This window comes from Ascaphus truei, chromosome 6 (assembly GCF_040206685.1).
Source record: "Ascaphus truei isolate aAscTru1 chromosome 6, aAscTru1.hap1, whole genome shotgun sequence".
NCBI classification, from domain to species: Eukaryota; Metazoa; Chordata; class Amphibia; order Anura; family Ascaphidae; genus Ascaphus; species Ascaphus truei.
Window position 1 is genome coordinate 103,276,039 of NC_134488.1, and position 27,652 is coordinate 103,303,690.

General features: G+C 39.9%; 1 protein-coding gene across 2 annotated transcripts in view; it reads left to right on the forward strand.

The window, feature by feature from the left end:
* PTPRH (protein tyrosine phosphatase receptor type H) overlaps positions 1-26,781 on the forward strand; it is a 152,728-nt gene extending 125,947 nt beyond the window's left edge. For both annotated transcript variants that reach the window (XM_075605448.1, XM_075605449.1), the window contains 13 exons: positions 1,009-1,275; positions 3,278-3,619; positions 5,040-5,300; positions 5,393-5,477; positions 7,396-7,440; positions 10,142-10,232; positions 13,552-13,642; positions 15,051-15,127; positions 15,456-15,590; positions 18,579-18,701; positions 19,465-19,625; positions 20,888-21,023; positions 21,976-26,781. In XM_075605448.1, coding sequence (XP_075461563.1) covers positions 1,009-1,275; positions 3,278-3,619; positions 5,040-5,300; positions 5,393-5,477; positions 7,396-7,440; positions 10,142-10,232; positions 13,552-13,642; positions 15,051-15,127; positions 15,456-15,590; positions 18,579-18,701; positions 19,465-19,625; positions 20,888-21,023; positions 21,976-22,110 — 1,949 coding nt within the window. In that variant the 3' untranslated portion in view covers positions 22,111-26,781. The remainder of the gene's footprint in view (positions 1-1,008; positions 1,276-3,277; positions 3,620-5,039; positions 5,301-5,392; positions 5,478-7,395; positions 7,441-10,141; positions 10,233-13,551; positions 13,643-15,050; positions 15,128-15,455; positions 15,591-18,578; positions 18,702-19,464; positions 19,626-20,887; positions 21,024-21,975) is intronic.
* Positions 26,782-27,652: the final 871 nt, after the last annotated feature.

The window sequence follows — 27,652 nt, forward strand, 5'->3', positions numbered from 1 at the left end:
CTTTGCCGCCTAGGATCGGTCACACAGTTTTGTCAGTAATAATCTGTGAGTTTGTGTTAATAATGAGTAGGCGATAAGATTAATTAGGGGTTCATGGAACAAGTATTTTCCAGCAACATAAAAAAGTTTGGGAACCACTGATCCAATATATATATGTATTTACATCAGTGTTGAGTTATGAGATACACTGTATATTTGCATGTTCAAATTGGAAAAATGTACTTTCCCATATAATACTTTACACGTTGTTGCCCTGTATAATATATGCTTAATTTCTAATGTGGGTGCATTTTTTATTCTCTTTCCATTTTGTGTTTATTAACCCTATTGCACCCGAGAGTTAGAACTTTGTTGTGCTCCTCCGTTTTTCAGCAGTTTTGAACTAGTGTCCAAAGAGGATTGCAAAGTACTACTGGTGGGCAGTTTAGAAGCTGTATTTATTAGGAGGAGTCAGTAATGTTTCTTACTGGAGTACGTAGTATAATAGTGGGATTGTAAGCTTTCAGCCATACAGTACAAATTCTTCCTCTATACAGCAGTGTGTTAACCAGGTGAGTCCTAAACACTAAGGCCAATATTAACTAAGTGGTGCTGTGCCATATGCTCTATTCAATTGAGGTGTCTTCTGCAATAGCATCACATAATGAATATGGGCCTCAATGCTTCTTTAAAACGACTGCATCTGTCAGAGGCTTCACGGTACTACAGTTCGTGTCATAAGAGGTCTCATGGTCCAGACTTCCCATTGACATGCCTGTGAGCACCTGCTCTCAGATTTCTCCTTGCTGCCTTATTGAAGTTCCCTAACACGTCAGTCTGCTTTTTCTGGGTATATCAAAGTGTAAAGAGCTTGAGGTGTTAAAATCTTTCACCTTCCTTAATGTCAATCAATGACAGTTGGGGTGAAAAATATAATGCTCCCCTTTCTGGCCTCTCCATATTCTTGTAACTGTTTACACCCTGTATTCAGTATATTACCATTAACATATACCTATTCTTTCCATCTAGTTCCTAACCAGCCCCTTAACCTCAGTGGAAAAACAACCAGTTCCTCCGAGCTGTCCATCAGCTGGGAAGCACCAAGTGACCCCAATAAAAACTCTTATGAATACCAAGTGACGTGGACTAACTCTTTGAATGTCAGTAAAAACCTGATGACTAAAAACACTAATACATCGATCCAGTCCTTAGAGCCGGGGAACCTGTACAATGTAGAAGTCAGATCTGTCATCAATCAAGTATTCAGCGCAGTGGCTTGGACAAGCTTGCAGACCAGTAAGATCAGTCACTTTGCTATCTCTCCCACTCCTGCGTCCCCGTGTCATGCTGCTCTATGTGGCCGACATGGCTTGTAAATCATGGTACTTTATAATGGAGAAACATAGGAGTTCTTCAAAGCATTCGCTGGAAGTAGAGACCTGTGAGAGCTCTAATGCTCGGCACATTATACCAGGGGAGCTCAGCTCCAGTCCTCAAGCCCCCCCAACAGGTCAGGTTTTCAGGATTTCCCAGCTTCAGCACAGGTGGGTCAATCAGAGGCTCAGTCAGAGACTGAGCCTCTGATTGTGCCACCTATGCTGAAGCAGGGACTGATTGTGCCACCTGTGCTGAAGCAGGGACTGATTGAGCCACCTGTGCTGAAGCAGGGATATTCTGAAAACCTGACCTGTTGGGGGGGGGGAGGGCTTGAGGCCTGGAGTTGAGCGCCCCTGCATTATACTGTAATTACATGTACGAAGAACTCCATTGCTGGTCCATGAAACGTTCTCACAACCTACAACAACACGTGTGCACTTATCCAGGAACAAATTGACAAGTAGAACTTTAAACGATTGTTTTTAGCATGTAATGTGTACAATATCTGCATTAGAGATGTGTAAGACTACCCAAAATGCTGAAGCAGGGATATCCTGAAATCTAGGAAAAAAGAAATGTCCTCCGGCGTGTAGACTTAGCCGATCAGAAGTGGATATGTGAAAGAATAATACACTTAAATTTAGCATAGGTTGAACTTGATGGACGTACGTCTTTTTTCAACCTCATCTACTATGTAACTTGTACCTACATGTTTTTTCACTCTATTCAAGCCTAACTCCCTTTGGGGGGAATATTTGAAGCACATCTCAAATCCAGCTTGCTGTTAAAGTCCAGCTTATAGCAAGTAACAGTTTGGTGCTACACATCAAGCACAGGAGAACGCCGCTATGCTATTTAGCAATTACCATTCAATGGGATTTCACCTGAACTTTAGTGGAAATTTATAACAACATCTCCTTTTACGTGTGGTCATTTTCCCTGTTTTAATCTCCATGATTGGTGTATGGGAACAGGAGGAAGACGCTTGATGCTATAACAAGGCTCAAATTATATAGTAAAAGCACAATTTGGGGATCTGTACACCAAAGTGGATAGTTTGAAATCACAATTGTGTGCAAATACTCTCACATTGTTTTTCTCTAGTCTTTCACATATCCACTTCTTAGGCTAAGGCCCCGCTGCATGCCTCCGTGGCTCCCTGCCACACCACGTGACGCGTCGCCGCTTGAGATTACAATCCTATTATAGTCCCTGCTGGCTGACGCGTCACAGTGCGAAGTCAGCCTGGCAGCGAGGAAGGACTGGGGCCGACTAGGGAGAAAGTAAGGAGCTGGTGAGTGGCGCACACGCGATCGCGTGCGCCGCCGGATGCAGCGGGATCCAAGCCTTATGGGCTGAGTCTACGTTCCGGAGGACATTTCTTTGTTCCTTTGTTTCTATTTTGGAGGGAAGTAGAACTCCCTCATATTGGATTCTGGCAGCGGGACTTAAGTATAAATCTGGACTTTAATTCTTATAAGGGACTGTCTACTAGCTACCACTTAATCACCCTTTTTGATTATTCTTCACATGTGTAACTGTTTACTTAGTATTTGTACCATTTGGCACTATTTTTATGAGTTGTATTAGTTAGTGTAGTTAGTGTTTGGCGCTGCATCCCCCCCCCCCTTTTTTTTGCACATGTCCTGAAACCTGACCTGTTGAGAGGTCTTGAGGACTGGAGTTAAGCACCCCTGCCTTAATGAATCGACCTCCTAAGTGTTGATTTGACGGAACCACTGTAGTCAGCAAATCAGAATCTGGGGTTCGTATACAGTTTCACAGCCAACACAGTGAGATTTCATTCATGAATCAAGCTCGCTCTCCCCCCCCCCCCCCTCCATTTTTCCATATTGCTAATGTACTCGTTCAAATGTGTACATTTCTCAGGCACTTTCACATTTATTTTTTTCTTTGGCAGACCCGCTGAGTCCAGAGTCTCTGGAGATAACTAATATTACCAGTACCAATGTCACTTTCAAATGGAGAGTCCCTTCAGGTTCCGGATTGACTGGTATTCAGATTAAGGCTGTTACTGAAAGAGGAACTAATCTAGAAAAAAACCTTACAAACATCTCCCTCTCCGATATGATGTACACATTGACGGGTCTGATTCCTGGAAATTACTACAATTTTAGCCTAAGAAGCTTTACAACCAATACCATTAAGGATACAACTGGGACAAGGATTAATCGCAGAGCAACAGAGACTGGTCCAATTATAATAACATTCAGCAATGGCATCAGCAAAGAAGAACAGATGGGTATGACAACATAGCTTCTTCTATGATTTGACACGGAATTGCCACTTCAATGATGATTACTATTGTACTGTGACTATTCTAAATCCCCAAACAATGGTCTTTTAATAATGTATGCATTGAGCACCAGCATATTCTGGAAAGATACAGTATGGTGACTTAAATAAACTGCTGAACATAAATAGAACATTTGATTACACTGGGTATATTAGGAGGCAGACAAGCTTACGCCCTACTGACGGACAATAATTCCAAAGAAACCAGCAGGATGAGTGTGCAGGGGAGGTTTGTCTGGAAGTAATATTCCCATGGGAAAGAGACAGAGAGGAGGATTCACTACGCTCCTGTTAACATCAGGTTAATTCTAACACGGTATTCACTAAAGACCGTAACGCTGTGTTTACTTAGCTTAACGTTACGTTAACAGTATTGTGTTAATATTAATGACCATTAATGAAACCATTATGCAAATGGTAGACTAACTAGCCGTTATCAAAAGCCTACCCTATTCAGAAAACGCAGCTCAGATTAACAGGGGAATAGTGTTATGTAACTTGCCGTTAGATATCATGGCTAGCTGGTCACCTGGGCTACTAGGTAGTTAATATATTACAACTATATGTAGCATAGGGTAGGGATAGAAGTAACATCATGTTATCTTAAGATAACATAGTGTTACAATGAAATAACAAGACGTTATTCTAATAACAATGAGCTAGCTTCCGTCATGTTGTTTTTGCATATTATTAGCTTAGTGAATAAGGTTTTAACTCTGGGAAACTGACGTCCGTACTTATTTAAGGCAACGTCACATTATTATAACCGGGTTTAGTGAATTCATGAAGGTTGTGGGAAGCTGTGGCAGGGTATCCCTATCCTGACAACTTTGCAGGAGTGCGCATCAAGTTATAATGAACAACACAGAACACAATGTGACAGAAAGAAGGACAAGAAGCTAAAGGACCGGAGACTTCGGGCCAGATTTTATATGCTTTGAAGCCTCGTGTCGTATCGGCAACATTTTTTTGCTGCACTTCACCCAATAAATATTTTGTTCTCTTTTTTATTTCAGAATAAAAATATATACCTAACAAGGTCATTCTATTCAAGTGAAGGGTTTTTGACTATGTGATGATGTACCCACAGGTACTTTTGTTAAATCCAAGCTAATGTTGATCCTATTGCATTTGGTCCACAGCTCAGAGGAATGAGCAGAACCTTTAAAGAAATGAGATTGTTGAAAGGCTGTGCTTGAATTTCAATGCTTTATACTTACACATAGCCTAATATTAGGATAATGTTTTTGGATCACTAATAGGCTCTGCATCATATTACTGTTTTTGTTGATTGCACCTCCCATCCCTACTCCAAAAGCATATTTCTTTAAAAATGCATTGTGAGTAATAGTTCTTTCTTGTCTCAGAACCAGAAGCCATCTCACATTTCACTTGCTCCAAAGTCAGTGGAGGCTACAAGCTGGTGGTGTATTTGAGTTGCCCGGCTGGCATTTTCACTGATTTTAAGGTCTTGGTTGATGGCCTAAGCAAGTCCAACACAAAGAATTGTACGACTGTTACAGTGGACAACCTGCAGCCTGGGTATAGTTACCTGATCAGTGTGGCGACTGTGTCGGATAAGAAAACAGCACTGTCATCCGTTATAAGATGTTACACCGATGACACAGGTGAGTAGGACGACTCAATGCTGTGCTTGTCTCAGCTGTTTAGATTATTACGTCATTCTTATTGATTAATATATATATTTTTGCCTCTGCAGGGGTTATTGTTGGAAGCATATTTGGAGTTTTACTATTTTTGCTTTTCTTGGGAGTGATTGCTTTCTTTGTTCTGAAAAGGAGGAGGTAAGTAAATGTTATATCTCATATAGTTTTGAACAGCAAAAATGCACTACCAGTGACGGCGATGGGGCCTTTGCACTGAGCATCGCAAATGGCTTTTTTTGTTGCAAGAATGCCGCATGGAAATGTAATGTTCAATTGCCCCAGTGTGGGACTTTGTACTATGCGCCATCAGTTTCACAAATAGTGTTTTTATTTGGTGAACAGGAATGAACTGCGTTTGGCGTGCCAGATGCAAATGGCATGTACTACAAAATAATGTTTGTGTCCCAAAAAAGGAGAAAGTGCGTCAAAATAATCTGCCAAGTACAACTTGGCGTGAATCCTAAAAAGTCTGTTTACATTGTTAGCGCAGAATTAAGTTGCTACTGTACTGTATGTATCGACCAAAAATATATACTCACAATACTGTAGTACAGGGGTGCTGAACTCCAGTCCCCAAACTACCCCCCCCCCCCCAACAGTTCAGGTTTTCAGGATATCCCTGCTTCAGCACAGGTGGATCAATCAGAGGCTCAGTCTTCGACTGAGCCTCTAATTGAGCCGCCCGTGCTGATGCAGGGATATCCTGAAAACCTGGCCTGTTGGGACTGGAGCACCCCTGCTGTATTATATTCTGTCACAGGTGACCTTCCAGCCGAATCCACACTTCCAGAGGGGTCCTTGTATCACAAATATAGCAAAGATGATGGCACTCGAGAGGTATTTACGTAAAGAAATAGCAATTTATTGATTCAAAAAATATCTTTTTAAATCAATAAATTGCTAGATTTATACTAACACCAGTTATAAATATAAAAATACATGTCATTTTGAATTGTAGACATTAGGCATTCAACATGATGCAATGAGTCAAAATTAATTCCAAACAACAAGTTGTGCTTTATATGCATGAAGCCTTCATTCTGTACACATGCTGCACTTTTTATGAAGGTTGTACTTTTTACCATTGTAATGATGACTCCCCCCAAGAATTCAAATATAATCTTTGTACTGTACATGGATCTGTGTCAATACCAGGACTGCACAACTCCAATCCTCAAGGGTCACCAACAGGTCAGGTTTTAAGGATATCCCTGCTTCAGCACAGATGGCTCAATCAGCTGGTCAGTCACCGACTGAGCCTCTGATTGAGCCATCTGTGCTGAAGCAGGAATATCACTAACAGTTGGCCAAATTGGGGCAATTCTGTAGCAAATATTTTTTTTGCCCCTATTGCATCCAAGATTAAAAAAAATCTATTTCCTTTCAATTGAATCATTTTTTTATTTTTTTTATGCATCAGGAGCAATATCAAGAATTGCACTAATATATTATTTATTAAAGTCTGCTAGCTGCAAAATTGGGACAAAACAAGTGCATTAAATGTATCAAGGCAAAATATTCCAATTGAAACAAACTCAATTTGTTCCTTTGATAAATCTAGGGTAAGCGTTGATAAAGCTTTGCGCTTTTTTTATTCCAGTTTTGCAACTGGGAGATTTTGCTAAATGACCCCATTAAGTTGATGCCACAAAATACAATTTTATGTTGTCTGTCTGTGTGTAGTTATCCAGGCGCTTTGCTGTGACCTTACTTTACTTGCGTTAGTAAACGATGTGAAGAGTTGTACTCCACTTGCTTTGTGACCCTGAGACCAGCCAGAACTGAAGGATTAACTGCCGTGCCTAGTCACCGGCAAGTGTACAAATAACCTCCTATACAATGCTTCATACATCTAATACCAACACCAATGGATTGAAGATAGACTATAGCTGCACCGTGTCCCCATGCCCTGATACACATCTCCTCAATGTGCTCTTACTTCATCACTGTGGTAGCCATACAGTATCTTTTGCTTTATTGTTTGCACCTACAACAAGATGTTACTTGTGTTCGTTCTTAACACAAAAGGTTAAATCTCTGTTTTTCTTCTGATCAGATCTAAGGATATGAAAACAGCAAAATCTAGTGTCATCATGAAAAGGTAAGCGGTTTCTTACAACGTTACCCAACGATTACTCAGAGGAAGCATTGCACATTTCTTTGCCAATTTAGATAGTAGCAGAAAATAGTAAAATAGACTTTGAGCCTCATTTACTAAGACGTGCTACTCCATTGGACAACTTCCATGCAGGAAGACACTTTTGGGCTCATTCAATGGGCCATAAGAGGCAATATTTATTAAACAGTGTAACTGTACAAGACCCTGCAGGGCTGGAATCCCATTTGTATAGTAAAGTATGGAAGGTGATCCCTGAACCGGTGCTCAAGGTTAAGGCAAGGGAAAAGTAACATTGCTATATATGATCCATCATAAAGAAATCAGTTCTGTATCAATCCTGGAGATTTTGTAATTATTCCACACAAAACACTTTTTGGGGTTGTGAGCCGCTTCTAAAAAGTGGGCCAGTAATGTCCGCTTCAAAATGTGTTTTTTTTTTTGTCATTGAACCAATAAATCTTTTTTACCGGATTTTGGTCCAGCTATATCTATACCGGTTGCATTGCCTTGCTGCCATTTTTTTTCTAATCCCATTTGGACTAGCTTTTGCGGGGCATATTTGCCAAGCCGTCCTCGAAAGTATGTTAAGGCATTCCATGAATTAGTAAATTTATCCCTTTACTTGTTACAGCACTGGGGTCATATGAGGCCTATGTATAAAGGGAAAAGTGGAGCAAGTCTGTAGCAAAATAACTGCACCATATCTATCAAAGAAACACATCCTGTTGAAATGAATATGATATTTTTCTTTGATACAGCAGCAGTTTTTTTGATACTGACTTTTTTGATACCATTTTTGCTTTGAAACATAAATCCCTTTGATACACAGCTCTGTATAAATGATGAAATGTGAAAATATTACATACATCAGGGTCGCTATGTTTGATTTGGGCAGTGCAGGGGAGGAATGAGACCTCATGCATTTTGGGAATATGGCATGAATCCTGCCCCCCTCCTGCTCTCATCTCTTCCTACCTCACCAATACTTATCTCCCTCATTTTGTCCCTGTCCCTATCAAGGTTGCCCAACCTGTCCCAGTGAAGTACAGGGAAGGGACTTCATATCATATGAGGGGCATATGTTCTAAGGCAAAAGTGGTGCAATCCTGGGGCAAAACACCTGTGTGAGAGCAAAACCTCCTCTTGAAATCAACAGTATTTTTTCCCTTCATATACAAGGAGCAATTATTTTGCCCCAGATGTGCTTCACTTTTGTCTTGATGCATACGTCCCGATGTCTGTAAATTCTGACGTGCACTTCTACTATTACAGCTTTAGTGGTTTGTATATATGTGTATTCATACAGTATATGTGTATGTGTGTATATATACATAATTGTGTGCTCATTTGCATGTAATTTCCCAGAATCCCTTGCTGCAGTGGGAGCACTGTATGCGAGGTGATAATGGTTGAAAAGCAGGGTTGCAGACCTGTCTAAGACATGTGAATGGTCTCACAAGTGATATTCTTTATTGGCTATATATATATACAGCACAAAAATGTTCAGGCCACTCTAAATGGGTAAAGGCAGGACAAATAACTTATCTTGTGTTAGTCCAGGTGCTAGCAGTGCAGCCAGGATCACCATCCGGCAACAAAAATAGATAGAACAGGAATCAAAGAAATCCGCAGCACTCACTCTTGGATGTCCAAAATAAAAAGATTCAATACATCAAATAAACATCAGGGGTAAGTACAAGAAAAATGGAGTGACGTTTCGAACCTCCCGGTCCTTTCTCAAGCCCCTGCTTTATTTTGGACATCCAAGAGTGAGTGCTGCGGATTTCTTTGATTCCCTGAGGAAGGTCCTCTTGCTGGGACCGAAACGTTGGAGTTTGTGTGCCATTTTTGTGTTTTAATACACTTATTGAATCATTTATATCTGAGTGCTGCTTGGTGATTGCTATTCTGGTGGGGATCGCAATATTGTATATACTATGCGTATGGAGCAAGCACCGGACAATATTATTTCTATTGGAGTGCCAGCTGTATATATATACTGTATATAGCGGAAACAAAAGAGAAAAATAAAAAAGTGAAAGAACAGAAATATATATATAAAATTCTATTTCTGTTCTTTCACTTTTTTATTTTTCTCTTTTGTTTCTGCTTTATAATGTTTTCATTCATTTATTCAAAGTAGCATCTCTAAATAATACTCACTGTCTATTTGTATTTCTTCTGTGCGAAATGACACCATTAGGGACACTTTTCTGTCCCATTTACTAGTACCAGAGATTGCGGTGTTCAATTGAAAGCCAAAGCAGAGACCATTATTGGGCCCTCGAACTGACCTCAGTAACCTAAAAAAAAAATGCTAAACATTATTCTATTTGAATATAACTAGAAACAATCCCTTCACATGGATAACATTTACAAATCCTAATTCTGCATACATGCCATATGTGTAACAGGTGCCTCTTCCTTTTCTTGGTGTCCTTAGTTACTTCATATGTATATGTACATAGAACTACAATTGCCTCTTTCACTTCTCCAGTATTATACCCGTCTTCCATTTTGCTTTCTTTTCCCCTCTTACAATGTTCTGTTCATGTCTTGCTTTATCTTCTCTTTTTTCTCGTCGCCATGAAACAAATATTTTTCAAACAACTGCTAGCTCCATATGGCTTTTGACATCTCCCCTAAGTCACTGGACGCATTTGCTTGTGATTTGTTTTTCTAGAGTCCCTGACTCGATTCCAGTGGAAAAGTTCCCAGATTATTTCCAGAAACAGCATGCAGATAGTGACTTTGGATTTGCAGAGGAGTATCAGGTATGATCAGTTCAAGATGCACCGTATGTCTGAGTCTACCATTTACCCGTCATCACCAACCCATAGAAACCGCTACTTCCCAACCATACAATGTCACACCATTGACTCTGTCCCACCTAGAAGCCTGCTTGGGAGGAAGCCCTAAAGTGGATACATGTATATGGCACTGATTAAGGCTACACTTATAGTGCCGGCGACGGCGACGTTCAGGTGACGGTCGCTGGAAAATCAAATAGAGCTGACTTCCAGCAATCGCGACCTCTCCGTGGCGCTGTCGCGTCACGTTTGCGCACGTGACGGCGGCAATGCATTTGTTTTGCTGCGACGTCGTGTTGCTGTCACCGTCGCCGGCACTATGAGCGCACCCTAAGGGAGATGACGGGATGTTGTAGTGAATGGAAGCTTACCATTAGAGTATCACAGGGTTCAGTACTGGGGCTTTTATGTACAAACAATGTAAATGCAAAGCAAGTTTGTGGAATGTGCAAGTATTTCATCCAGAAATGAGGAGCTAGTAATTCTTTATTCATTATGTAATTCATTTTGTAGATTTAAGGTAAGATCCCACATATAGCACCTGTCCAGTTTAGGAGATCACGCATTCAGAAGGACAGAAAGTAAAACAGGTGTAGCCATGTGTTAAAAATGGTATACAGTTCTCTCTCATGCTGGCAGTAAGCCTGGTAAATATACAGGGTTTGGAAGAAGCTTGTGGGGAGCGCAGAATTTCACCATGTAAAGGGAATTAAATAAATAATAGTGTAATACGTCCTAGACACCTGTGGCAATGTATATGGGGATCGAGATTAAGAACTCACATTCTCCCAGTCAAATAACAGCATTGGAAGACAATATGAAGACTCTGTAGTTTGCAGGGGGGTTTTGCTTAGGATACTCTCCCTGGTATCAGTGGAACGAACCCTCGATGAAAACAGAAACAACTGTAGTGCAACATTGTATGTTCACTACTGATGTATTCAATAAAAACAGTGGTAATCCACACTTACATTAGCACCATGTGCATAGACACGTAACAATCAAAGCGCAGCAGCAGTATACACCATCTACCCCACTCCCGGGATCGCGTCGCGTCACTTCCTGTCCGGCCCGTCACGTCACTTCCGGTTTCGCGATCGATCTTGAAATGGATCCACACGGGTTCTGGGGCATGGGGGGCACACTCTGGGTTGCTGCTAGTTCACTCTACACGTTTCGCTGGCGTGCCAGCTTCGTCAGGAGTCCGATCTGTGGCATAATGCTTCAGTGTACTGTGTCTATATGGCGCGGTCTGTGAAATCTGTTTTTTTCACTCTTATCTGCTGCCATGATCACAGACCTAGGTGTTGATCACGCATGCGCAGAAGCCTGCATGGACCATGCAGGATCGATCGGGAAACCGGAAGTGACGCGACGGGCCGGAGCAAATGTATAGGTTTGTCGAACACTTCTGATTGGCCGTCTTTTTGTATATGCCTAATACAATGATTTTTGGATTACTGGATGTGAGTGCTGTCTCTTCTTACCGGAAGCGAGAATGGTAATATTGTTTATATATATATATATATATATATATATATATAGTGATGTCTCCATCACAGCGTAAAGGCAGGAAATGTAGTATTTCTCTATATAGGGTTTATTTACAAGGACAAATAATACACTAACAGGACCACTGTCCCTTTAAGTCAAAACAAAATCATAATATAAACTCCTATTAGGAGACTAACTACACATTCAGCTTTTTAACCCTTACTACCTGGGTGGACAGCTAAGCTGATTACCACCACAAACAGGTACTATTATAGCTGAGAGAACAAAATACCCGGGCGCTACCTGTATGTTTAGTAAGTGCGGGATAGAGGTATAATAACAACCTTGGTAGTAGGCAAGGTGTCCCTCTGCTGCTTTTCCTCCTGTGACTCAAACGACCCCAACAAAGGATCTACCCAGGATCCTTCAAAGTATAGGAGACAAGAGAAAGGGATGGGGGAGCACTGGTGGAAGGGTAGAATAGAGTGCAGTCTGGTTCAGGTGTGTAAAACTCTGAAGCAATAAAGTGGAGTTTTTTAGATGTATAATAATTCTTAACACTCACACGGCCTTGTGCAAATGGCAGAGCCCTGCACAACTGGTATGGGTAGACTGGCCTCTCTCAAAGGTAGAGGCAACTGACTAAATCAGGAAGTGCAGCTCCTTAAGTACAGGAAAAGCAGGAACCAGTACTGAGTCCCTGATTGGACACACAGCCTAGTTACACCGCCTCCCCTGTGGCTCACTGAAGCTACAGGGTGTGGGGAAAACCCATGATTAGTCCTGGCGGGCCTGCTCTTACTAGGACTTACCGCCAGGAGAAGGGCAGACTGGTAGCCAGTGAAACCAGGCCTAGCTACATAACCTAAAAAAAAATCTAAACACTAGGAGATACGCAAAAAAGATCTGTATTCACCTATGCACCATGCACCACAGAGTATCCCGTGGTTACTATTTAAAATAGGTGAATACAGATCTTTTTGGCTTATCCCCTAGTGTTTAGATTTTTCTTTATGTACCATTGAGTGCTGGGTAGACAGTTAGGTGTTCTATGTATATTTTGTGAGGGTTAAGGGTCCCTCCATTGTTCCCGTTGCACAACCTTCATCAATTGATATATAAGTGAGTCCTTGGAGTGCTGCCTATATCCTATACTTTCTGTAAACTTTTTATGATAACACAAATGCTTCTTTACCTGTAGGGTGGAAAACCAATTTAAGGGTTATAACAAATGCAAATCTGCAAGGGGTTTGAAATGCCCTGTGTGCAAGTGGCTTGTTCATCCTGACCCCTTACAGTAGCACTTCCATAACACCCTCCTACTGGCTATAAGTTCTCTCTACTTACCAATTCGATTGTAAGCTCCTCGAGGGAGGGACTCCTTTTCCTATTGTTAGTTTTATATCTGTAGCATTTATTCCCATTATATCTGCTATTATCTTGTCACATATACTACTGCAGCAAAGCGCTATCTACATAGATTGTTAATAAAGATATACATACATACATGTGAAAGTCTACCTAATAAATAATACTGTATGTGGAGTAGGGGCAAAAATATAGACGTGCTGTGAGACCCATAATATCACCATATTTCCAATTTTCCACGTTAAATCCGTCTTCAAATTACAGTATGAGCACTGTGATTTTAAACTTGAAATATCCCTGGTATACAGTTACTGTACATTATTTGAACACCACGAAATGAATTTTTTTTTAAATCCCTGTTTCTTTTCATCTTTGATTTGCGTGATGTCAAATCCTGTTTTTGTTTTTTTAATGCGAACAGCAACTTGGCTCTGTTGGTACAACACAGGCGAAAAGTGCAGCGGAAATCCCAGACAACAGAGCAAAGAACAGGTTCACCAATGTGCTGCCATGTGAGTAGGACCCCACCCAGCATTCCGCTAAGACCCCACCCAGCATTCCGCTAATACCCCACCCAGCATTCCGCTAAGACCCCACCCAGCATTCCGCTAAGACCCCACCCAGCATTCCGCTGGCTCTCAGCTTTGCTTTGCGAAACACTGCCTTTTGCCATTATGATTTTATCCGTTTACTTAAAACAAACTGCAGTTATTTACTTAACAATGAGTTATGTTTTACAGGTGACAATGAAGGTGCTTTGCTTTAAACGTTCTGTTTTTCATCGTTGGCTGTTACCATCGCCTATAATGTGTGATGCAACATCATCCTTTTTTTCTATCCATGTATTTGCCTGCGGCTGTAAACATTGCTGTTATTAACACCATATGCAGGAGGTGTGCAGATGCCTAGGTTGATATTGCAGGTGGCCCCTAAATTGCCATATGTTCCGACCGAACAAGCCTCATGGACTAAGAGTACTTAAGAGAAATGGGGGCTGAAGTATCAAAGTCCACTGGCTACAAAAGTATGGCAAAAGTGGGGCAAAAAACTGCACCAAATGTATCAAAGAAAAAACTCCCCATGGATATTCGGCCTTTTGCCAGTGCAAAAAACAGTGGCATATTAATCAAAGAAAAAGAATCCAGTTGAATGCAATGCAAGTAGTGTTGATAATTAAATCCCACATTTGGGGTGGTGGTGGTGCTCACAGGGGTATATAGTGCACAGTATATAGCACAAGAAAAGACACACTCACAGATCCAATATAAGTCCCACACTATAGTGATGGCGGGTCACTCACAGCTGATAAATAAGATATAAATCAAACGTCACCTTTAACGACATAATCAATTAAAAACAACGCTGAAATAAAACAGCCTCCAACTAAATAAAGTAAAAAATTCTGAAACCCGAGTCCCTTCAGGTCAAGATATAACAGAGCAGACAAATAAATAATATTGATCTCCACCCTGTATACAGGGACCCAGCCATGCACACAAAGGGACCATAGAGAAAGGGATACTGTTCCCATTTGAATGATACAATCACAAGGACGACTCCCTATTCTCATGGTGATGACGACATCGCAGGGGACGTGCCCTTGGCTCTAACTATAAGAAGTAGTGACAGAGTGTGTAGGTTAAATCCCTCATGACCACATCACATGGTGTGCATGTCAACACCATGCTTTCTACGGCAGTTAATCCTCGTTAACATCAAGTTATTTGCTTCAGTTCATACTACGTTATGATTAACAGACTTTAACCTAGGAAGGTTAATGTAATGTTGAATAGGCCGGCGAACCATAGTGAGTCTGGGCCTAAGTGCTCCCGTGTATGTGTATGCTGATAATTAAGAAGAGGCGACAGTGAGTCACAATGTATGTCAGTTACTAACATTATCCTGTTTTATCTTCTTAAGACGATCAATCAAGAGTCAAACTGAACATTATTGAGGGGGATACCAGCACTGATTACATTAATGGCAACTACATGCCTGTAAGTACAACTCTGGCATACCACCATTTTATTGTATTTTAGTTACTGCTGCTGTTTTCTGTGGATTTCCACTATGCTCTTGTTATCTTTCTGTTTCTTTTTTAGTTATCTGTTCTTCTTACCATTTATTTCTAGAAAGCTTCTCCGAACAACAAACTTACATTTGTCTATGTATCTTATATTTTTATATCTCTACGGCACCTAGTGAGCACAAATGTAGTGTTGGCAGCCCTGCACCCCATAACGTGTGTTTGAGTTTCTCCTTGGCTTTGCCACTTGCCCTTGTACAGGTTTTGATATATAATATATATATGCGCCTTCCTTGCAGGGTTACAACTCTATGAAGGAATTCATAGCCACGCAGGGTCCGTTACCCAACACCGTTGCAGACTTCTGGAGGATGGGATGGGAGCACCATGTCAGCACCGTAATAATGCTGACTAACTGCATGGAGAACGGCAGAGTAGGTGCCTCTTCATCAATACTGATTAAAAGGACTACTCCCACACCTGGCATAAAGCGCAGTGTGTAGATGCTGCAGTGTGTCAGCCAATGAAATACATAACAATGATTATTATTAGTCGGACTGACTGTGTAAAGATAGATTCTGCAGTGTCTTCAGAAATGGCAGCACAAAGCTATGTTTGACACTGCATTACAGACGCTTATACTGTATATGCGGTTTTCTTAGGGAGATTACTCTCCATTTAGGTTGTGGCTTTTTTTCATACCATTCAGTGAATCAGGAAGACATTTAGGGGTCTATGGGGTTTCTGTATAAAGGCTAAATGGAGCAATTCTGGTGCAAAATAACAGCACTGTATGTATCAAAGAGTAAAATCCTATTGATTTCAATGTGACTTTTTTCTTTGATACATATGGTGCCGTTATTTTACCCCAGAATTGCTCCAACTTTACCGTGATACATTATCCCGATTTTACTAAAGTCTCCCGGCTGCAAAAGTGGGTCAAAACCAGTGCAAACACCATAGCCTTATTCAACAAACAAAAGGGAATCCCAGTGAAAGCAATGGGAGTTTTTCTGTTGGTAAATCTGGGGGAATCCCTTTGCACTAACTGTGCCCCAGTTTTGTGCAGCCAGGAGACTTTAGTAAATAACCCCCCTTTGTATCAAGGCAGATGTGGTGCAATTGTACATTTTAATCTGGTCTGTAACTGTTACATACGCCTATAATATACATCTTCTCTAACTGTGCATGCAATGTATTGTATATAACGTATAGCCTGTTCATTTATGTAACTGTATTTGTAACCATGTATTATTTGTCATATTAACTATGTCCAGGACATACTTGAAAATGAGAGATAACTCTCAATGTATTACTTCCTGGTAAAACATGTTATAAATAAATAAATAAATAAATAAATTGTAGGGCAAAATATGTACACCGCTGAACCTATGCACTAAGATCATGTTTTAAATTCTTTTAGTGCTAAAAAGTAGTACAACCCTTCATACAAAGTGTGTCGTACGATGAAGGCGTACGATGAAGGACTCATACATTTGGAATTGCAATAGAATTATGTGAATTTTATGTCTAACTAGTGTTAGTAAATATCAGTTATTAGTGTAATATTGATTATGCCGTGAAAATCATTTTGTTAAACTATATAATGAAAAGTCTGTGCTGCGTCAAGTACATTTTTGTATGACAGCAACTTCATTCTGCACTAAACCTATTAACAGACGTTTGAGGGTTTATGCTAAGTAGGACACGGGGAAAATGGTGACGCACTTTCTGCCTTTTTGGCGCACAGAAACATTATTTTTCTAAAAAAAAAAATTGGGGCTGCTGGTGACGCAGATTGAAAAATGTCAGGTTAGTACATAGGTGCACATGGGCCCAATTTAACAGGAGATTTCTGTCAACAAAACATTTGTGATGTTTAGTACTGTACAGTCTCCATATACATCAAAGGAAAACATCCCATTAAAAACAGTAGGATTTCTTTGATACATATGGTGCAGTTATTTTGCCCCAGAATTGCCCCACTTTTACCTTGATATATAAACCCCTTAGTTCTTGTTTTGAATACTTAAAGCTGGTCTAAGGGGTATGTATATTAAGGGAAAAGTGGGGTAATATTGGGGCAAAAACATCGCTGAAGGTATATAAAAGAAAAAATCCTATTGATTTCAATGTGTTTTTTTTCTTTGATACATACAGTATGATGCTAAGTTTTGCCCCAGAATTGCACCACTTTGGCCTTGATACATACGCTCCTATAACTCTGGGAAAACCTTAATATAAGAGGTGAAGAGCCAGGTCTAGAATGACTTTTGCCCCGATGGCTCAGTAGTACTTTCTATCTATCACGGCATAAGTGGTGCAAATCTAGGGCAGACAAATTGCACCAAGTGTATCAAAGAAAAATAAATGCTACAGTATAGCTTTTATTGTTGTTTTTTCATTGATACATTTGGAGCAATCTTTTTGCTCTAGATTTGCCCTACCTTTGCTATGATACATAGGGGCATATACAGAGGTGGAACTAGGGGGTGGCGTGTGGGCAGTTGCCCCAGGCGCAGCCTCTTAGGGGGCTGGCAGTAACAGGTGGCACAGCGAAGGAGGGCGGCTGCGGTGTCCGAATGAGGATGGCGACGGCAGAGGAGGCAAGGGCCAGTCCCGACAGTCTGACTTCCTGCCTCTGCCACTAGGACGTACCTCCCCCTTCTCCATAGATAGAGAAAGAAAGGGGAGAAATGGGGGAGGGGGAAGGAGGAGATAAAGGGGGGGGGGGAGAGAGAAAGAAGACAGATGTGAGAGAGAAAGGGGAGGGGTGAGAGAGAGAGAGAGAAAGGTAGAGAAGGGGAGGGAGAAAAGTAGAGTGACGCAGAGAGAGAAGGGGCTCTATAGATTGGTGGGGGGGGGAAGGGGTGCAGTTGGTGCAAAAATACATAGTTCCGCCTCTGGGCATATGTATTATGGCAAACATGGTATCAAAGAAAAAAATTCAATTGAAATCAATATGATTTTTTTCCTTTGCTACATTTTGTGCAGTTACTTTGCCCCAGAATTGCTCAACTTTTGCCTTGATACATAGAGCCCATAAACCTCTACTCTTCATCCTTCTCCCGTTACTATTTAACCTGTATTCCAGTGCTGCCATTCTCAGTGGTACTGGCCGCCTTACATACATTTATTGGCATCGTGGTCACTCCGCTTCATGATGCTACGCTAATCAAAACTGCCCCCGATAAGTATTTGTTCATTTGTAGGAGGGGACTTAGTGGACATCAAACGTATAACTGGCATGATTAGATCTTAACCACAAAATCAAACCTTGCAGTTTACAGTACAGCATACAGTAGGCATAATTATGGTGTACAGTATATTTTGTTGCATACCTGGGCCAATAGGAAGGATATTAATCTATCTGTAGATGGGTTTCATTTGATAACGGTAAATCCTTTTTTCTCTCCTGCCAGTTAAAATGTGAGCATTATTGGCCTTTGGATTACACGCCGTGTACTTATGAAAACATCACTGTGACAGTCACCTCGGAAACAATCCTGCCTGAGTGGACAATACGAGACTTCTCCCTCAAGCATGTAGGTCACCGCAGAATTGTGTCTGCATTAACTTCTCCTGTGAAATCTGTGTTCTCTTTTCCTTTTGTATCCTCTCTCTTTTCTGATTCAGGGGTGCAATGCATTGCAGAACATGGAGTTCCAGGCTCCTCCAGCAGCAAAAGTGTTTGTAACAACATTGGATTCATGTATTTAACAACCATGGTCTCATAAAACAAATGGAATGAGCTCATATTTTCATAAGAGACACTTCAATCATCTAAAACCCCTATAAACATGGTAACCATTTGGACACAGTTAAGATTAGACAATATATGGGGCCATATTTAACAAGCAGTGTTACAAGATAATTCCTTGATAAGATAACAGGTCACTTTAACATAAGAATAATCACTTACTGCAAAGATTTATCAGTATAAACAGATTGAATAGTGCATGTTGCAGCAGTGAAATTTATAAACAGATCCTCCAAAGTACAGTTTCCCAAGAAGCTTAAATTCTCTGTTTCAACCTAAATAAAAAGTTATTGTCTGTCAGCTTATCAGATCCATCAATGTGTCAAAACCACTCTTCAATATTCGGTCTGATTAGAAGTAAGAAATGGTACATTCACAGTACTTAAAACTATATTTACATTAATATTATTAGAGAAGCAATTACTTTGATGCACATCCAATAGAATCTCTAGCTATCGATACTTGGGTCAGTTTTTGTTGGAGTTAAAAACAGGGATAGAGGAAAAAAAAGGGAAACAAAAATTAACGCAATTTGTGTAAATCTCCAGGCTCAACAACCAGGGGTAAAATATGTGCGCCATTTTCATTACACCGTCTGGCCTGATCATGGGGTCCCGGAAAACACCACGACCATCATCCAGTTCCGCAATCTTGTTCGAGAGTACATGGACGAACGGAAGAGCAATGGGCCCTCTATAGTGCACTGCAGGTGGGAGATGCCGAAGTCTGAATGATGTGGGAGAATGAGGTCTAATGAGTGGAGAGGAGTGAAGAGACATAAATGACTTCTAATGTCATGTTATTTTTTATCTTTCCCTCTATCATTTCACCAAGAGCATGTAAATGCATTACTCTTAATGAAAAATGAATCTATTTTTTCCCCCAGAACCAAATCAGGTTTTTAACTCTGTACCTAAGTGCTGAGAATGTGCATTTTAGTCTGCTGGCAGTAGTACTGTACTGTACTGTAAATCCCCAATAAGAAAGCCATATTGTGTGAACAACATTTTTTAATTGTTGTTTAACTCTGAGGCTCTGTGTTTAACTCTGAGGCTCTGTGTTTAACTCTGAGGCTCTGTGTTTAACTCTGAGGTTCTGTGTTTAACTCTGAGGTTCTGTGTTTAACTCTGAGGCTCTGTGTTTAACTCTGAGGCTCTGTGTTTAACTCTGAGGCTCTGTGTTTAACTCTGAGGCTCTGGGGGCTATACACAAAGCAGTGATAAGCGCTTTTAAGTGAGATAAATGCCTTTATAGCGTGATACTGCCTGCTGTGAGATTCACAAAGCAGTGATAACAGTGCAGTATCGTGCTATAATGGCTACTTAAAAGCACTTATCACTGCTTTATGAATCTCACAGAAGGCAGTATCGCGCTATAAAGGCATTTATCTCACTTAAAAGATTATCACTGCTTTGTGAATCTCACAGCAGGCAGTATCACCCTATAACAGCTTTTTATCTCACTTAAAAGCACTCATCACTGCTTAGTACATAACCTAACCCCCTCTGTGTTTAACTCTGAGGTTCTGTGTTTAACTCTGAGGTTCTGTGTTTAACTCTGAGGCTCTGTGTTTAACTCTGAGGTTCTGTGTTTAACTCTGAGGCTCTGTGTTTAACTCTGAGGCTCTGTGTTCAACTCTGAGGCTCTGTGTTTAACTCTGAGGTTCGGAGAAAGCATGTTTATGTGCATACAGTCACCTTTTTACCTTCTATTCATTTATTTTCCCTTTGCCTTTATTTTGTATTGTTTCTTTTTCCCATCACATCACGTTTCTTGAAATCTAAAGTTGATATTTTAAATATTTGTTGACATTTTTCTGTATCTTCATTCTCTTATTATTTCCTCCAGTTTTGAATGTGATGTGTTCTGTACTTGAAACATTGTCTGTACGTAATAATGTTTTAATCGGCAGCAGGCATGTCTCTATATCCTTGTATGTGTCTTCATTTGCTCTTTCATTGGCTCTCGCAGTGCGGGTGTGGGGCGTACTGGGACCCTTATTGCTCTCGATTACCTGATGCAGCAGGTGGAGAAGGAGAAACGCGTGGGAAGTTACAGCTTTGTAAAGAAGATGAGAATGAATCGGCCCCTAATGGTACAGACAGAGGTAAGCAGACAGCACAGCAATATAGTTCCAGAACCAAGAGCTTTGTATCTCTTATTTTCTTGTTCTAACTTAAGCATTTCATGCACTCACAAACAAAACGGAACAAAAATGCAGTATGGCAAAAATAAATATTCTCCCCATCGACACATAGGGGTATAGTCTTGTAATAGCTCTTAGTGATAGCTAATGGCTATCATCATGTGGGGAATATATCTCACGGACTCTTAAAAATACAATCAATGGAATACCTCGAGAGTGTATATATTGGCGGTTCCTTGTTCCCAGTAAATTTGTTACAAATAAATATTTTTTTTACTATAAGAAAAAGATAGGTGGTGCTTAAAACACTTTTTATTAAAAATTTAAAAAAAGTATATTGTATATATTTGCTTAAATAGATAACTTTATATTGATCTAAAACAATGTTTCCTATTTAATAGCAATCAATGGTCAATCAATCAATGTTTTTTTTTTATTAGCAGACTAACTACCAAAAGGTTTCTCAGCACTTCAATATGCTGTGTGAAGCCATATTCTCCTTATCAAGAGAACTTGACGCCCTATAGGGTTGAATGGAGCTTAAATCTTCCTGATCAAGGAGAAGATGGCCTTGTCGCAGATTGAATAGGAGCCTATTGCATTTAGTTTAGGTGTGTGAGAGACAGAGAGGAAAAGAGACACAATGGCTCATATTTACTATCCCATTGGACACCTCCTAGAGCTGGAAGACAACTTACATCTGGGTGGGCTGTAAAGTGTCTTCTGCTGTTGGAAGGTGACTTATGTCAGAGCAGCCCTTAGTAAATATGGGCCAAGATGTTTATGAACAATACAATATCCTGGCATATTATGATCATTTTCACACCTTATTGATTATCTGCTACAGGACAAGTGATGGTTGAGTGACAATGTGAGCTGGACCTTTAACTTAACATGACACTTTGCTCTCTAGTCCCAGTACGTATTCCTGAACAAATGCATGCTGGACTTGATCCAACAACCTGTGGAGGAGAGCATCTATGAAAATCAGATCGGTGACCTTATCTACGAGAATGCAAGTGCTATCCGGGATTTCCAGAACGTTTAACTAGGAAAGATTGAGAGCCACAATATGGAACCTAACAACTGAGACTTTACCAGGACTGATACCGCCTACGTGCCTTCATTTGGCCTGTTAATTCTGCACCCTAATGGTTTTTATGCCTTATGTATGGCCAGTGCTCTCTGAAATCAAGCATTTACTACATTCCTTGTCAGAGATAAGATGTCCGGCATCTGATTCCCTTTCTGTCTTTGCTTTGTGTTTTCATCACAAGACTGCATTGTTACACGTGATCATACTTCTGAGAAATGCTCAGATCCAGTTGGGTTTTCTATACCACTGATCTGAAAATAGAAAAGCAGAGCGGTTCAGAAGTTGAGTAGCCCAGACACAAACAGCCCACACACGTATATCCTTATGGATAGTTAGCTGTCAATATGAGATGTTGAAAAATGAGTTAATTATAAAAATCTTCAAAGAAGAGAAAAAAGAAACAATTCAGTCAGATTTGGAATGCAGTGTTAAATGGATTCTTTTTTTGTACATATAATTCATACCTGTTTTAATGATTGACATTTATATGTAAATTTTAACTTTTTGAATTTTCTTTAGTAATGGTCTTTTAAGTTCAAATTCCATAACTGCATGTGTGAAGGGTAATGTGTCTCCTCACATAATGTTCTGTGGATCATTTATGTCAGAACCATTTTATATCAATGTAAAGATCTTGGAGAAATTAGTTTTTCAGCAGTTGTAGAATAATTTGCACTTGTATATTGCCTCATCTGCTTTCTCTGTGTGCTTTCGGGTAGGCTTTAGAAAAATGACACTTTCTGCCCAGGGCAAATTGTGAAGCTTTCAAGGTAATGATCAAGAAGAGAAGCCTGATTCAAAAGTGTAGGAATTCTGGATAGACCTCAACCTTATCATTGCAAATAAAAGTCGCCAGAATATAGCCAGAATCCACCACGCACTGCAGAGCAGAGATACTGTGACGCAAATTTGCACACCTCTTGTTTTCAATAATATTGGGTTATTTACTGTTCCAAGCAACAATACAATATTAATTCACGTGGTTTGCCATTTAATGAGTCTATAGTGGCACCTTCATTTGGGCAAACGGTTTTTACAAAAGATCAGGAGCAAGACAGTTATTAGGAGTGTCCCACCATCATTGATTGTGAACAGTAATGTTTTTTTTTAATATACTGTATATTGTGTAAACGGTAAAAAATCATCCATGTTAACGCAATGTTATTTTTAAACATCTCTAACATTTGAATAACTTTCTTACTTCGCCATAAAGCAAATCAGTGAAGGTTACCCCAGCAGTGCTTCCTTTGTACACAAGCAGAAGGGTGCCATGCTTGTCCTATTTTTCATTTGACTTGATGTATGATGTACAGTAAACAGTACAGCTGACAAGGCTGAAATGTCGACATGTCACCTCCGCTTAACTTTATGTAACTGAATGCTTTTAATAGCTTTGATTTGCATTTGAATTGAGCTCATTTAGGAAGGGCAATTTTGGTTTCTCGGATGAATTTACTTATCCGTCCTCCAGTACTGTAAATCGTTTTGATTCTGGGGTTTCTGAAACTCAAGGCCAAACCCGCTGTGTCCCTGCAGAATGGAAGTTGTATCAGTGATGGCGAATGAGTAACTAAATAGAAATGACAATTTCTTGTAGATTTTGACGATGTTCATGTGACAGCTCCTCTGGACAATCTGGAAATACACTGTTAGCCAATACATTTCAATATTTCCATTTACAGTAATTGAATCTCACTTGGGTATTTATTTTACAAATTACTTGCTGACCACATTACAGGCCCATCAAGCCATTAATGAATGAAATGTGACTTTTGCAATCTTGAATGATGGGGTGCTGGCAGCCATTGGAGATCCATCTGTTTCACCCCTTCACTGCTGAAGAGGTAAATGAAAATCTATACCGCATCTGCCATTTATTTGCTTGCACATGGGATCTACACATGGTAAACTAACTATCAGCCTGTATATAAAAACAAGAAGAATTTGCACTTCTAGTTAGCATATTTCTTATGCACCGGTGCTTGATCCACTGCTTCCACCAGTAGGGATTCAAACAGTATAGAAAAAAAATCAATGGTTTGGATCCGCACTCGTATATATTGAAAATTTTAACTTGAAAGAAAGACTTACAGTATCATTGTAGCTGGATTCAACTCACTTTTATTGCAGAATCCGTGCTGGAGATTTTTGACAAAAATCAAAAAGAGAAGTCGCACCTAATCCAATCCTAATCCAAATCGCAACGTTTCAGTGCCTATGCAGGGGCCCTAAACTGTTGCAATTTTTGTGCTAGAGAGCAGTAGATTTCTAGATTAGGTCTAACCCCTCTTTTTGATTTTTATAAAACATTCTCTAAAATGGATTGTGCAATAAGTGAGTTGAATCCAGCTAGACTGATACTGTAAGTCTTTCTTTCCATTTTTACTTTTCAATATATGAGTGCGGATCCAAGCTACTGTATCAGCCTATTACATCTACAGCAAAGGTGCCATTCATGTCGAGTCGGGACTTTCCTTTTACTTAATCTTTGTGGCAATTTTTGTCCCTATAGCTGTAATCTCCTTCTCTTGTCATCACTAGTTTTGAACAGGAATATATACATGAATCTCTTGTTAAAGAGGCAGTCCATTGTAGCAAGTTTTGTTCTAAACAACTGATCAAAGTAATTGGCTTCTCAAAGTAAAATAGACACTTCTCTTTGCTTCTTGTGTAAACAAGGACTACCTTATTACTTCATTCCATCTGATTCTAACCTCATCTAGTAATGGTTGTTCTTTCCCCTTAATCCATTTGGCCAATGATGGCAGTATAATTAGTTTAATACAAACAGTAAAGGGGTAAAATGTCTGAGTTATTAATACACCTGTATATATAATGGTTTACAAACGGTCTAATCCTGGGGGTAACCAACTCCAGTCCTCAAGAGCTATCAACAGTTCAGGTTTTCAGGCTATCCCTGCTTCAGCACAGGTAGTCAATCAGTGGCTCAATCGAAGACTGCACCACCTGTGCTGAAGCTGGGATATCCTGAAAACCTGACATGTTGGTAGCTCTTGAGGGTTAGAGTTGACCACCTCTGGTCTAATCACTCCAAAGCATTTAGTTACTATGAAAACATTAAAAGTTAAAAAAAAAATCTTATATAAACATCTTTATACTTGTCTGATTCTTTAAATAATAGTGTAATTCACCAATATGTAACTCATTAAACATGCCACTCCCATTAGTTCACTTTGGTCATAGGGGCGGCAGCCCTTTTGAATGAAACATTTCTGGGATTGTGTAACTGGATGAGACGAGTGAATGACATTACACACTTGACTTTGACATTTTCTGTGTGTGTAATTTGTTCTTTCTTCTTGCAGTATAAGGGTTGCTGTCAGAAGTAGTCGTTTGTACTAATGTTATCTGAAGATGGCGGGTTCATTTTGTTTTTTACATGTTTGATAAATAGCACATGCATGGATGTACTGCCATTTATGACATAGAAATGTTTTCATCCAAGATCATGTTCAAGCTGTTAAATATGTTCACCAGCTATTTATTGTATACGGCAAATAGTTCCACGAATAAATCTGACTGCGCAGGGGTAGGCAACATAAGCTGATAATGTAAAACCATACAGTACAATAAACCAATTCAACGGTGATACTAGCCATTAGTTCAGCTAATATGCTTAGTACTTGGAGAGACATTAATGGAAATAAGGAGGAGTGGCTAAGGCAGGGGTGCGCGAAATTTTCTGTCTGTGCCCCCCTGCTTGCTCTCCCCCCCTGTTCGTGCCTCCCCTCCCCCCACTTACCTTTTCTCCGGCGTTTCTGACGTCACGACGTCGTGTTGCCTTGTGACCCTGCAGCATCATTTGACAGCGCGTTCACCAAAAGCCGCCGGAGAGCGGGTAAGAGACTATACAGAGGTCTCGCGTGCTCCCCCGGCATTTCATTTATATGCTTTGGGGAGGAGCGCGGCGCCTCTGTCAATGTGCGACGGCACTGGTCTGTCAATGGGAATGTAGGGGCAGATGGTAATTTTCCTGTTATATAGCTCTGCAAGAAATACCATTGCATAACTGCAAACCTTTGATGTCTTCTCCTTTCCCCCTCCCCCCCTCAAGTAATAAAACAATGTGGTATGTATGATATATGGTACTGAGTTAATGAGGAAATGTTCTGTAATTGTCAATGGACTTGGAGACCTATAGAATACATTGCACACTTGTCATTTACATGGGGACTCCCAAGTATTATAGGTGTTATACCTTGTAAGTCTGAATTTGGGTAAAATCTTGACGGTGCAATGCCATGATACATAAAACCCTACCGATTTCTTGCCTTTATTCATCATTTATACATATAAGAACAGCTAGCATATATTTTGTTAATACATATGGTTTGATGTGTACATATATGAAATTTACATTGCATTTTACTCGCAGAAAAATATATAGATACCTATTTGCTGCCAAGTGAGATAAACCAATCATTGATGAATAATTTATTTAAATGGATTTTGCACATAATGCCATTTTTTTTTCTATTGTTTTTAAAGGCCTCTACCTTTGTGACTTGTTAACTGCAAGACACCGATGTTCAATGAAGAATGTATGTTGTAAATGTCATTGAGCAAAATGTACGTAATTTATTAAAATCTGCAGATAACTGACCACTGTGATGTCTGTTTACGGTGCAAACCCATTGTTTTATGTGCAACATTGAGAAACACTCAGCAGGACGATGGAATTCATTTTCCATTTCAGAATATTTCTGTTTTAATACCCTTCAAAATCTTCTGAAATTGAATGAATAAAATTAGAAGGTCCATTTGCTAAAACCATGTACACTTTGGCCCAGATGCACAAAGCTCCATTAAATGAAGGAACATAATGGGACATTACCTAAAACAGGAGGGGACATTATGTTACCGGAGTTAACACGGTATCCACAAAGCTAATTAGATACAAAAACTGTGCCCGTGATACATGTCATTAGAATAGGGTTAACATCACTTTATTGTAGGATAATCTTGCGATATCTCCAAGTAATGTTCTGGACGTCTTGGAATTACTCCTATCCGGACCCTAAAATAGGGCATTTGCTGCAGTGGAGAGTTAGATAACTCTATGTTATTTAAAGGATGCCTAAGTGTGGCGTTATACCCATGCAAGAGCCCTATTTCGGAGTCACGATGATAGTAACACCATGTTGAGCTCTGATTTACATTAAATCCCACTGTTAACCTTAACTGACTTTAGTGAATCAGAGATTATATAGTAATGACTCATTTACATTTTATTTGCAACTCATTATCACTAATATCCAATATACTGTAGTTGTTGCTCTTTTCGAGAGAAAACATTACGTTACTATCCTAATTGGATACTGCGTTACTATTGAAGTTACTCGCAGTAGGTAAAACATCACGTTGATATCCTTCAAAGGTAAATAATATGAGAATCGCTGGTGTGTTTTCTGTGCAGTATTTACACACAAAAAAAATACAGTGTGTTATAAACCAGTAGGTGACACTATAATGC